This window comes from Aphelocoma coerulescens, chromosome 3 (assembly GCF_041296385.1).
Source record: "Aphelocoma coerulescens isolate FSJ_1873_10779 chromosome 3, UR_Acoe_1.0, whole genome shotgun sequence".
Classification (NCBI taxonomy): Eukaryota; Metazoa; Chordata; class Aves; order Passeriformes; family Corvidae; genus Aphelocoma; species Aphelocoma coerulescens.
In genome coordinates, this window is record NC_091016.1 from 78,342,998 (window position 1) to 78,355,482 (window position 12,485).

Genomic DNA, 12,485 nt, shown 5'->3' on the forward strand with positions numbered 1-12,485 from the left:
AAGTACCTTCCTGTTCAGGAGAGCCTGGGCGCATTGAAGCATTATAAAAAAAAAAAAAAAAGTAGCTGCTTGCTACAAGTAACACTGCCAGACAACATTTAAACCTGATCGATCCCACATTCGTACCTTTGCAAGAGTGCAGAGTCTGAACTCTGACATATCTGCAGAACACTGCTGAGCTTCTAGTCATAGGTCCAGTGGTCGAGACAATTCCAGATAAAATAATGTCAACTATAAAATAATAGTAGTCGTACACAAGTCAAACCACATTTCTAGATGTTAATATTTTGCTATGTTATAAAAGCAGCTTCCTGAAAAAGGTACAGCAGTATTTGAAATGTCTTCCCCAGGCTTCTCCTCATTGTTGTCTTACACACCTACAAAGAAGCTTTGTACATTGAGAGTGTACAAATGGCAACAGCACCCAGGCACTTATAAAGGTTTTGGGCATCTTTTTCAAATTTTAATTTGAACTACAAGCAGCCTAGAGAATAACCCCAGGTGAAAAGGAAATATTTCACCCATATCATCAGATATATTTATTAAAGAACTTAAATATTTGGCCCTAGTACAAAGGAAAGGTGAATGAATTCCTGGGACTTACTGAAGCTGTCAATGAGGAAACACTTCATGTTTCATACCGCCAAGGTAAGTCAAAGGGAAATTGGTAGCAGGCCAGAGTAAATGATTAAAGGTCCCACTGAATTGCACTAGCAGTTCATGAAGCAAAATCAGAATTCTTTTGAAACACCACTCAAGCTTATTTTACCACAGTTTCCCTCCCTCCCTCAATTTGCCTTCTGCCTTTTGTGAATGGAGGTGTTTCTGCAAGTTTGATATTAAGCTCCAGAATGGAAAATAGAGAAAATAAAGTTTTCAGAAACAAGCAACTCAGTAGTTTAGGTTTATAAATCATTAGTCTTAAAATGGATTGTCAGTGCAATCAGAATGGAATGGGTTGCACCATATATTAATTTAGGAGCAAAAGTAATGGGGACATTTCAGTCAGACCTCAGTGGCAATAAAAGCTGTAAAGACTTTTATACAAAAGTCTGCACACTAGATTAAAAAATTATCAGAATACAAGATAGAATTATTTTTCAAAATGATAATTTTACACAAGACTAAGACTAAAAACGATGCATGCAGTAACAAATGGAGCACTTAAGAACTACCATCTTTATTCTGAATAATTTGAGACTAATCACAGTTACTTTAGCACCATGAAAAACATTAAACATTCATTTTTTACTTTCTAACAAAGCAGAACTTGAAAAACCGGAGTTAAGGCTAGCAAAACATGTATCCTTTAATATCAAAAACAACATACAAAATATGATGTCTATAAAGAAGCTTAAACATGTCAGTGTTGTCAATATTAGCAAACATTTTGGTATAAAATCACTCTAATCTTAGCATGTGCATTTCCAAAACATTACAACTGTTGACACCACATATACAGACTAGAAGGCATACTGCACATATGCCAAAGTTTACATGACTAGAAACTCACTGGCTGGCTGGAACTCTAATGGTGCTGGGCTTGTCAACAGGGAGACACACAAAGAAAGGGTTCCTTTCTCCTCAGCCATCTCTCACATTCCAGTACTACACCTCCCCTAGGGAAATGCAGAACATTTGTGCACACCCTGGCCAAAATACATTGTATTTATAGATACATTCACACACACTCTTAATAGCAGAGGGTCCTTTCTGACTTCTGTAACACTTCCAGCTCTCCAAAGGGGAATCCAGACCCCAGACCAGGCATCACCTCTGCTCCCTGCTCAGAGGGCCCAGCTGAGCCCCTCTGCAAGGGCAGCGAGGTAGGGAACTGCCGTGCCAGCACAGGGAGAACGCAGCTGCTTAAGCCAACCCCTATGGATGACCTGAAGGATTGTAGCACTGAATCCCAACTTGACATACTCCCTTTGGAGCTGCAAGGAAGCACCTCCTGTCCCTTTGGCATGTACTGCCTGAGGCAAGGAACTCAGCAGGGCACTTCTGCTTTTCAATGGCAGCGTCCCTTATTTTACACCACGAGCCTTCGATCAAAGCGTTCATCCGGTACCTTTGAGAGCTGCCCCAGCAAGGGTGACCCAACCTCACACCTCCCACCGCTCCAAAACCTGCCTGCTCTGCCAGGCTGTGGCTGCTCAAGGGTTTCATCCAGGGAAAGCTGGAAAGTACCACTCATATCCAATGTGGTGGGCATCAGTTTGACAATCAGTGTCTCTGCAGGGAGGGGGGAATGTATATGCCCAGACATTATGCATGAAGTGCCAAAGCAGAACAGTGTCAGTTTGTCTGCCTCATCTGATGCCAAATACACCCCGAAGAAAGGCCACAGAACAGCTGTAGCATCTTTGACTTGTGGGAGCAATTTTCAGGGACAATAAATGGTCACTGGAAATAAAATTAGAAAAATAATTTAAATGCTAATGCTGAACAGACAAAGACCTGGATGCAAGAAATTATAACTATGTTATAATTTGAAGTCTGGGTTTGAGACTTGTACAGGTCTCCAAAAACAGCCAGGACAAATCCAACAGTACTTTATTAGTTATACATTGGATACTGTTGCATAGCTGAGATGTAAATAAGAACCCAAAGGGTTTCCATTATTTCAGACTTTGCTGAACAGTTTTAAGATCAAAAGGATCTCATACCTACTGAAAAGGTATTAAACCAATCAAACCTTGCTCAAAATTAGTATTGGTTTCAAGATCTGGTGTATTAAATGACAGCATCAGGTAGGACTGGAAATGTCACACTGCCATTTTAAGTGAACCTCTTTCTACTCATCTTCTTCCAAAGATTTACCCTGAGAACATTCAATGAAAAGATAATTATTACGTTTATAGGATAGGAGAATAATGTCTATGGAAGGTACTCTATGAACTGTTCTCAAGAGAGGGATATATCAGAATGATTTAAGGGTCTTCTTGAATTAAGCTACTATTTTAATGTTAGAATCTACCCCCAACAAGATTAAATCTGGCATGATTTGAGTCATCAAAATAGGATTTCAGCAGGTTTCCCATGAACAGGTTTTCACACCTAAAAATAAATCATTAGAAAATCTTATTTACATTTATTCCATTAAAATAAAATTGAATATTCAGTCCTTTTCTCCACTTTTGCAATATTCAATATTTTTTAAAATAAATTTACTAAATAGTTGCTATTTGTGTAGGGTTTCTCATGTTTTAGTTAGTTTAGGGATTTATTTGGTTTTTTTTAAAGAGAGTCATCTAACCTCATTTTTAAAACCCTCAAGGCATACAGAATCTAGTATCTCTCAATAAGTTTCTCAGTGGTTGGTCAACCTCAGCACAAACAATTTGAGCTTGTTTTTCATCTTACCTAGCCTTAGGACAAAAACACCTTATGCTTTTGTCCAGAAAAGAGCATTTGCTACTGGACATTTCCCCCACAGATACAAGCTAACAGAAAGGATGCTAACAGAGTTCTCATGCAGTAATTTGCTTTATCTCCTCTGAAAAGCCTTTCCAATTTTAGCATTGTTGCAAAACAAACACTGGCATCAGAAACGGGTTTGTTATTCTGACACCATCACACCAGCAGAGCTTCCTTACCCTTAACTCTGCTTCCCTCCCATCCAACATCCCACTCAGTAGAGCTGGTTTTACCATAGGAATCACTCCTAAACAATTAGTCATTGTACCCTCCTCATGAAGTCATGGTTTTTGTGGTTTTTTGGTTTGTTGTTTTTGGGATTTTTATAAATTTTATGGAATTTAGTTACTCAAATATGAGAGTTTGGATTTTTATTTTTTTAAAACAGCATGGCAATAATTAATCCACACTATTGTTATACCATTTCTGTGTCATTTGTAAAACTTAACAACAATTATTTTCTATACTCTCCCAGATAATTTACAGAGATACAGAGCAGCACTTTGGGAAGATGCCATAATACACACCAAGATACCTGGTCACAATCATTTCAAATTGCACCAGTGATAAAAAAAAGCAGCAGCTTTGTTTTTGGTATAAAACTCAGGACTAAAAACACATGAAATGCAAGATCTGTGATTAACACTAATTTTCCATTACAGAACAACAAGAAACAGGAGTCTTTTATCACACTTAGCCAACAACACCTTCTGCATTGCCCAAATGGAAAATAATACTGAATATCACGTTCTACAGAAACACTCTAGACAAGAGCAGCATTGGCTGTCAGCATCGCTTTTGTAATGAAGGCAGTGATTCTAATTAACACTACTATGCATATTTTAATGCCTATTTTAGAAGTACTTACAATGTGCCAGAGCACAAGTTCCAATGAACTTGAAGGGACCTCAGTTTTACAGACTGGCTTTATTCACACCCCCCCCCCACCTCCAAGTCCCTCCACATGTGTCTAACATTTTAAGATTCAATTCTTTTAGACCTCACTCATGCAAAGTAGGGATTGAAATTCTGCTGTATAAATAAGTCTGAGCTTTGGTCTACAATAATTAGGATGCTTTGCTTGATTATATTTAAAGAACTTCTGTCAGTTGCTAGATGTAAACATTAAATGCAATAGTATTGCTGTTTTGTATGGGTTTTCTGAGCAATTCACTACAACACTGGAAGAAGTAGAATGAAAATAGAAAAGACAATAAAGGTTATAATTTTAAAAAAGTAAAACAGTATGCCTCCATGGTTTATGTTAAGAACAAGAACAGTTACTTATTAAAAAAAGCACTTAAATATGCATTTTGTCCAGATCACATTTAATTTACTCTTTACTATGACAGTTTTAAATGAGGCAAAAAAAAATTACTGATTGGATATTAAATGGTATTAAATGGACCTGAAATAAAGAATGACTAAATATTCCAGTGATTGCTGAACCATTCCCATGGATAAGCAACGTGATTAGAAGTGTTTTATGATAAACTGAAAAGCCGTGTTTTCATCTCAAAGTATTATGCTTTTAAACATTTTTCAGAAAAAGAGGTTACTTGCTTGACAAACAGTGCATAATACCTAAGAATACATAAGCAATGGGGACATTTAAGATGTTAAGCAAGAAATAGGACATGCAAAGACATTTATTTATATTTGAATAAAATATGGAGCCATATAACCTACAGGCAAATGAACACAGCTATAAAGACCTGTAATAAACCTGCATGTTCACTTAGTGCAAAAATCTTTAATTGCTGAATGTTGTTTTAATAGCTTGTGTATATTTCCACTTTAAAAACAACTTAGTATTGCACTTAGAATGTATCCTTTAAAGCTGTCTTGGTTTTAAGAACAAAAAAAAAGAAATCCTAACAAGTACAACAGAATAATTTGAAATTTAGTCTAATTCACAATACTGCTCCAAAGAATTAATCAGTACAGTTTCAAAACTATCTACTACTCTGAGTTTTGGCTGAAAAAAGATTTATACACATACACCTTAAAGGTATTGCCTTCACCAAATAATAATAATTAAAAAAATCTATTATTCAGCAGCTTTACTTCTGAATGTGTTTGCACTTGGAGCTTGGTTTGCCCATATTCAAAACCTGAGCCCATCAGAAATGTCATCCTTAGTGTTCTTTGTCTGGGTTACTGTGAAAGGTGAATGCAAACAAGTGAGTGTTTCAACAGTTGTTTAATAATTTAGCTTTCTAATGAAAAAATCATTTTGGCAAAAAGATGCATATTTGTGTTCATGATAGAGAATTATAAAAGACTGTAAACAGCATGAGAAACTTCAAAAAACAGATCAGTCATAAGAGCTACTACATTATCCAGTATAAACACCCAGGGGTGTGCCTGCAGTGGATGGATCATAGATATCATTGAAGAATCCCGGGTCAATGAGGAAAACCAGCTTTCACATTTCCAGAAATCAGTTCTGATGGATTAGAAAAATATTCTCTTCACACACAGAATCACTACACTCGTACACACTAAAGCTACAAAACTTCAAATATCTTGAAAATGTGGCTTGAAATCAAATTTAAAGACTTGTCCAAAAAGTTCAATGGTATAAAAGATTCTTGTAGCAGTTTTGCAATTTGAGCAATAGTTGAAGACTTCGTCAGTATCGTATAATATCTTCAGCCAAAAAGTAGAAATCTAGCTTCAGTAGGAGGAGGTCAGATGGTACAAGGAAAAAAAAAAGAGGCATCAAAGGCCAGAATCCAGTTCTTTGACTGGCTTTTCTGTTGTGTCTGACACCAAAGTGCTTTCATTTTCCAGCATTTTCTCTGTAGTTTCTCCATCAACAGGTTTTGCTCTCTCTTTCAACTTCTGCCGTTCATGGACCCAGGGGATGAAACACAAAATAGCTCCTCCAACGAGGGGAGGGACTCCAGCCAGGTAAAATGCTACATTATAGGTGCCAAGCTTATCCCGCAGCAAACCTGCAAAGGCACAAAGTTACCACTCATCAATAAAGGGGCCTCAGGAATCTACAAAAACTAGGTCATGGCTTCAGATGCAGAAACCCAAGAGCTGGCACAGATTATAAACCACTAGAGCCTGACAACCTGATGGCCAAACAGAGGTGTACATGTAGGTAGAAAGGTATTTCAGAGTTGATCTGGAGCAGTAATGAAGAGCTCAGTATGTCACCTCTCAACCAACTAAAATTTGCTTAATTACCATCCACTAAAAACATACACCATCTTTCCTATTTGAAAGTTGCTCATCTGAGCTTCTCCAGCACTTGTATCTTGCCATGACTTACAGAAACTCCCTCTCTTTTGGTAACAGTTACCTTTGATCAATATGCCCATTCCTCTAATTCTAGATATGCTCCATTTATTGCATCCCTCATAGCCTCTTATTAAAAAGTGTGTTTTCCAATAATTCACTCTAATTGCTCTCTCCAAATTCCTCCCATTAGTCAAATTCTATTTAAGTATTAATAGCTGTGACAGTATATCCAGATCAGGAAGCACCTACTCTGCTCTGTTCCAGTTTTAAAATTTTGTCCTTTATAATGCTGCACAGTTCAATTACATCTTATGAAGTACCTTTCAGTAGCACTCACCAGACTTCAGGGTAAATTACCACTGAAAATCATCAGTGGTGAGGAATACAGCTTTAGCTATTTCTACCTCCCAAGAACTTCCAAGTTTTCATCTTCAAAACCTGTACTTTGTCAGTCTCCCACCAAAGAATGAATAAAGCCAGCGTTCCTACTCATGAGGAGCAATTAAATAGACCAGAGCCTTTATCCTCACAATGGTTTTAACATAAGCAAATTTTGGAATCCAGTTAATTTTTAGATTTTAATTTGGAGCCCCTCTGTAACACAAGCAACCAATAGGCCATCACTAACACAGCATGAAAAATGTCAGGTCCTAAATCCAACTGGAAACCTATCTATTTTTATTTTGAGGAATGTTTCATACCTACATAACAATGAAAAAGACTGCGCAAACTTTGAAGAGCGAAGTAAATTAATAACCCGAGCAGCAGTTAAATTCACTGTATCTTCTCAAGCACACACCGAGAAAACTTCAACGCCAGTGCTCTGCACGTGATGCAGGAATGGGAAACACGGCCATGCAAACATAGTAACATTTACACCTACAAACCCTGTCTACACTCACCTGCAATGGGTGGACCAACTGTCATAGGCACTGACATGAGTCCAAGCAGAAACCCGATGGCCTGGGAGACATCCTGGGCCCCAACGAGCTCAAAGGCAATCGGAGCCATAATGCAAATGAAGCACCCATCAAACAGACCCATGAAGAGACACACAGCAACAAGAGCTCCAAAGACATTGCACAGAGGAATCATCATAGACATCAGCCCAATAAAAAAGAATGAGGCCACCTAAATATGAACGAGGAAAAAATATAAAAACACATTGCACCAATATTGCAAATCAAAAGAGACCAAATGAACTTCCTTGCATTAGCAGTGAATTAAACTGTCTGCCTGTATTTACTTTAAAATAATCGGTCTCCATGGATTACCACCATCAGAAGTTACATAACAAGGTAAAACAAACACATATAACTCATGACAGGCAAAGAAATCCCACTACCCATTTTGGAAGCTTTGAAAATGCACGTGTAACCCATCATCCTACAGTGATTCTGTAAGGTCATTTCTCATGCACTAACATTTTTTGAGAAATTACTCCCTGCTCTTTCCACAAATAAAAGTCACAGAAATATTAAAAGTTTAAAACAGCTGAAACACTATAATCAGACTACTCACTGTTTTAAGTAAAAATATCAGTATTATGAGTTTTTTCAAGGTGCTTGTATTCAACAGAAGAGAAAACATTACAATTTTTCTATTAAAAAATATCCTGATACATTGGTGTAGTCATTGCATACTTACAGAGATTTTCTAATATAACCTGAGGTTATTTACTTGTTTTAGATTAAAGGAATAAAACTGTCTTTCAGCAAAATTAAAAAGAAAACAAAAGAATTTTGCCTGTGCACCATCCACGTGTCAGCATTGGAAATCAATGTCCCACCTGACCACAATAAAACACCAGGGAATCTAAATTTCTTCATGGTAACAAATACGCCAGCAGAAAGGTAGTTATTGCCTAAGAATTTTTTATTTCCATCATGCAGTGCAGACAATCCCCACAAGATGTCTCCCTTGCTATTCATTTTAAGAGACCAAAAGGCGAACGCCTCGTGGTTGCCAACATGAAAGTGAGCTCTAAGCTTTTCCAAAATCCCACACTAACACTGCTAGTTTCCCAAAAAATATCATTTATAAGCGTGGAGAGAAAGAAATGTATATCCCCCTTCATCTCCAAGCTTCAGCATTTCCAGAAGTCAGGACTCCTTCTGCAAAATCTCCTCAACTAAGCACCTCTTAAATTCCCATGGCCATACCCCTGTGTACTATGCACAGAACATATTTGACACCAAATTAGTGCCTGTCAAAGATCAAGATATCCAAAATCTTTAATAGAGAAACATGGGTTAATTTTGTCCCCTTTCTACAACCATTATGAAATCAGGCAATAAAGCAGAGAAAGCAGAATCTAGAGAATCCCCAAAGGTTCTCACTCATGCTAATGATCAGTAATTTCTTTCATTTCCAGCTGAAAACAGCCAGCAGGAAACAGACATTCTCTTAGCACTAAAAACAAAAATCACAGATTCATGAACTTTGTACCAAAGGCTCCTAGTATCAAAAACCATACACTGAGTTTCCTAGAGTTTTGAAACTTCCCAAATTTGAATCTCCAGTTGGTTAATTCTGCTTACTTATTAACAGTACCCAAAACCAAATCCTTCAGAATACACAGTTCTGAAGGAATATAGAAACAATAAAGACATACCTGTAAATAAATTTTTTTTGCACCAGGAATATAATCTGCAACTCTTCCAAAGACCAATCTGCCAACACCTGAAGTAATGCCCAGACATAGCAGAAGCACTTCTTCTGGCACGCTGTCACCAAATCTGTCTTTTACATGATTCATCTGTTTTAAAAGAGAAAATAATTTGCTTTAGAGTTAAAAGATAGACCTTGGAAAACTTGAGTCAAATAGAAGTAATCTGTCAATCTCAGACTTACAAACTCAGCTACAAATGGGCATTTGACTTACTCTGCTTTTACAGATTTTAAAATGCAGTATTTAGTGCAGTACAATAAAAACAATCTGAAATGTGTTGTTGCTTTAACCACAATTAATGAACTTAATTCAGGAAAACAAGAAGGCTCTAATACAAAAAAACCCCAAAACAACCAAAGTGTTCTCTCCAACCACTCTTAATTTACTAGTCATAGATTCAAAGTAACACAGAAGCCCCACGGGCTGTTGCTTCCCTGGCTGGGGCTCTCTCAGGTGTGCAGGACTGAGTGATTAATGGAAATCACTGCAATACTGCTCTGTGCATGAAGACAGACACACAGGCTACCACACTTGCAACACAGCTCAGGGCAGGAGCAAGCAGCAGAGAGCTGGAGACCAGACAGTGCAAGTAGAAGAGGCCCTCCAGAATGTCTCATCCCAATATCCATAATGTCCAGGGGCAAGGAGGAAGAGGGGCAGAAACCAGCTGCAGTTCCAAACACAACAGCAAGCACTCACTCCCACGAGAGGGTGCAGCTACAGCAGCAATGAACACGGAAGAATGATTTACCAGCCACTTCAGCCTGAAGAACTAAAGCAACTGATCGATGCTCCTGGCAGCAGGTCATCAACCACAACAGGATCAACTACCAGTGTCAGTAGTTCCAACTTTTCAAGTCATGTTAAATATACATATACATATATATATCACCAGACTGGCTTGATGGATTTGGATTTTTTTTATATTCTCTCTACTTCCACAGTGGTTTTTGTTTGTGGTTTTTTTTTTTTTTGTTTTGTTTTGGTTTGGTTTTTTTTTTTGGGGGGGGGGGGTGGTTTTTTAATCAACCCCAAAGACCAGAAAATTATCCACAAGAGATTTTTTACACTATTGTTTTATTGCTTTTTGGAACATGCTTGGCAATACCAAATATGACAAAGTGGGCACTAGAAGATCATTTGCACAATCCTGCAATCTCTGTGCTCATAAGTAGTTCTGAACAAGAAAAGTAAAACAAGTAAAAACAAGTGAAAGCTCAGAGGCGTGAAAGAGCAAACAGAAGAAACTGATTTTAAGTAAAGATGTAGTAAGAACATTTGAAAGACAAGGCAACCTGAGAGGCTGATACCACTGAAAACCAGAGAACCCTTAATTTCCTATCTATAAAATGAAAAAGTTCCATTTTAGTAAATACTTACAGAGCAAAATAGTCTAGATTCTTTCCTGGCCAGAATGTTAATATACAAGCCAAGCCCTTTTTTCCAGCAAGAAAACAGGACTTGCTGAGTAAGAACAATTTTCTTAAGTATAAATCTATTGGGGTTTTTTTTAATGTCACAGAATGCCTATTGAATCTGATATTAATTTGTCCAATATAACTGATTTCGTAAGAAAAAAAAAAGGGGGGGGGGGGTTATTCTAGTTTTAAAGAAAAACGTCTAATTTAAATTGAAGACAGGTGCTTGCTCTGTTTTTTTCTTTGCTTTGTAAGACACATTTAGGAACAGAATCTGATGCAATTTTTTCATTTGAAATGACATTTAAACATAAAAGATAAGCTATTCTACTTATTCCCTTTCTGCCAAAGGTGAGAAAAGAAAAAGCTGACAGTTTTCCCACCCCTACCTTTACGTGCCTGTCAACACCTGCTGGCCCTGCTGGTGAGATAAGCCAAGGTGTTCTTTGCAATTTTTGTCACCTGTTCCAGGTTTCTGCAGCCTCTAGACTGTTTAATTAGCAGGCCTGATCCATCCACTCCCTGGAGGCTTTTCAAGGGGCAAGATAAAGCTCTACATCTAGGTAACTATTAACCCTGCACCTGCAACTGAGTAACTGGATTTCTCAAAGTAGCACAGGGGGTGAAACGCTGCCACTCTTAGATCAAAGAGGGAAAATACTGAATCAATTAACTCCTTAAGCAATAAAATAACCACTAGTCATCCCAAACTTCAAATAACTAAATTAGTATTAATTTTTGTAGCCTTCACTGTTCTTAAGCACACCTATAACCTTAAAGAAAGCTTCCAACTAGACATAAGGAGAAACATTTTCCTCAGGAAGGCAGTGGCACAGGCTGCCCAGAGAGCTTGGTTCACTCTTTCCTTGGAGGTTTTTCAGGACCAAGCATACAAAGCCCTGAGCAACCTGGCCTGATCTCTCAAAGCTGATCCTCAGATCCTTAACAGCATATTCAATCTTCAGTGACACAGTCACCAAGTAAGCTGTAAGCAACAGCAGTATTAACTGTCTGAAAATACAGGGATTCAGGACTAATTCAGTACTGCAAGTATAACTCCACGTTAAATATATTTATGGAGTAGCTCAAGCAAGATTCAGATTTCCACAGCCTTTTATCTGTTAGAACTACTCAAAAATCCCACAACGAGCAATTGCTTGTGAACCCTCTTGGGCATTAAAGCTCTCATCATTGCAGAACTATACAGGTTGTAATTATACAGCTCTTCAGACATTGTCTACAGCAGCCAAATGGGGACCCAGGCACGCAAAGGCCAAAGCATTTCACTGTCTGCTGTGCCTGTTCTCAGTAATGCAGCTGCCTCTTCACTCAGGGCTGTGTGCATGCCAAGTTGCAGGTCTGATGCTTCTGAATGTAGAAAAGACCTGGTTGGTTCATACAAAATTACAGTCCAGAGTAGCATGGCGGCTTCATGATTTAAAAATGTAATTTATCTTTGTACAATCCAGTTTTCCAAATCCAGATATAGGCAATGGAGACTAGAACTGAATACATCCTTGACACCAGCATTCTGCTTTATACCTGTGCTCTCTACCCTCTATCAGGGTAACACACACAAATCTTGTTGTCCAAATTCTCATTACTCTTAGAATGAGACTAGAAGTGGCTGGAATGCAGTCTTGGTTGACCTCTCTGCAACCAACCAAGACCCACCCAGCTTTTGCTAAGACCTTCCCTTCTCTGCACACACATTTCAGCTA

At 38.0% G+C, this 12,485-nt stretch overlaps 1 protein-coding gene across 1 annotated transcript in view; it reads right to left on the reverse strand.

Moving 5' to 3' along the window:
- Positions 1-3,776: 3,776 nt before the first annotated feature.
- The window catches only part of SLC16A10 (solute carrier family 16 member 10), a 67,818-nt gene continuing 59,109 nt past the window's right edge, over positions 3,777-12,485 (reverse strand). Inside the window, exons 4-6 of the mRNA XM_069010978.1 lie at positions 9,290-9,433; positions 7,578-7,806; positions 3,777-6,380 (exon numbers count right to left, since the gene is read on the reverse strand). Coding sequence (XP_068867079.1) covers positions 6,145-6,380; positions 7,578-7,806; positions 9,290-9,433 — 609 coding nt within the window. The 3' untranslated portion in view covers positions 3,777-6,144. The remainder of the gene's footprint in view (positions 6,381-7,577; positions 7,807-9,289; positions 9,434-12,485) is intronic.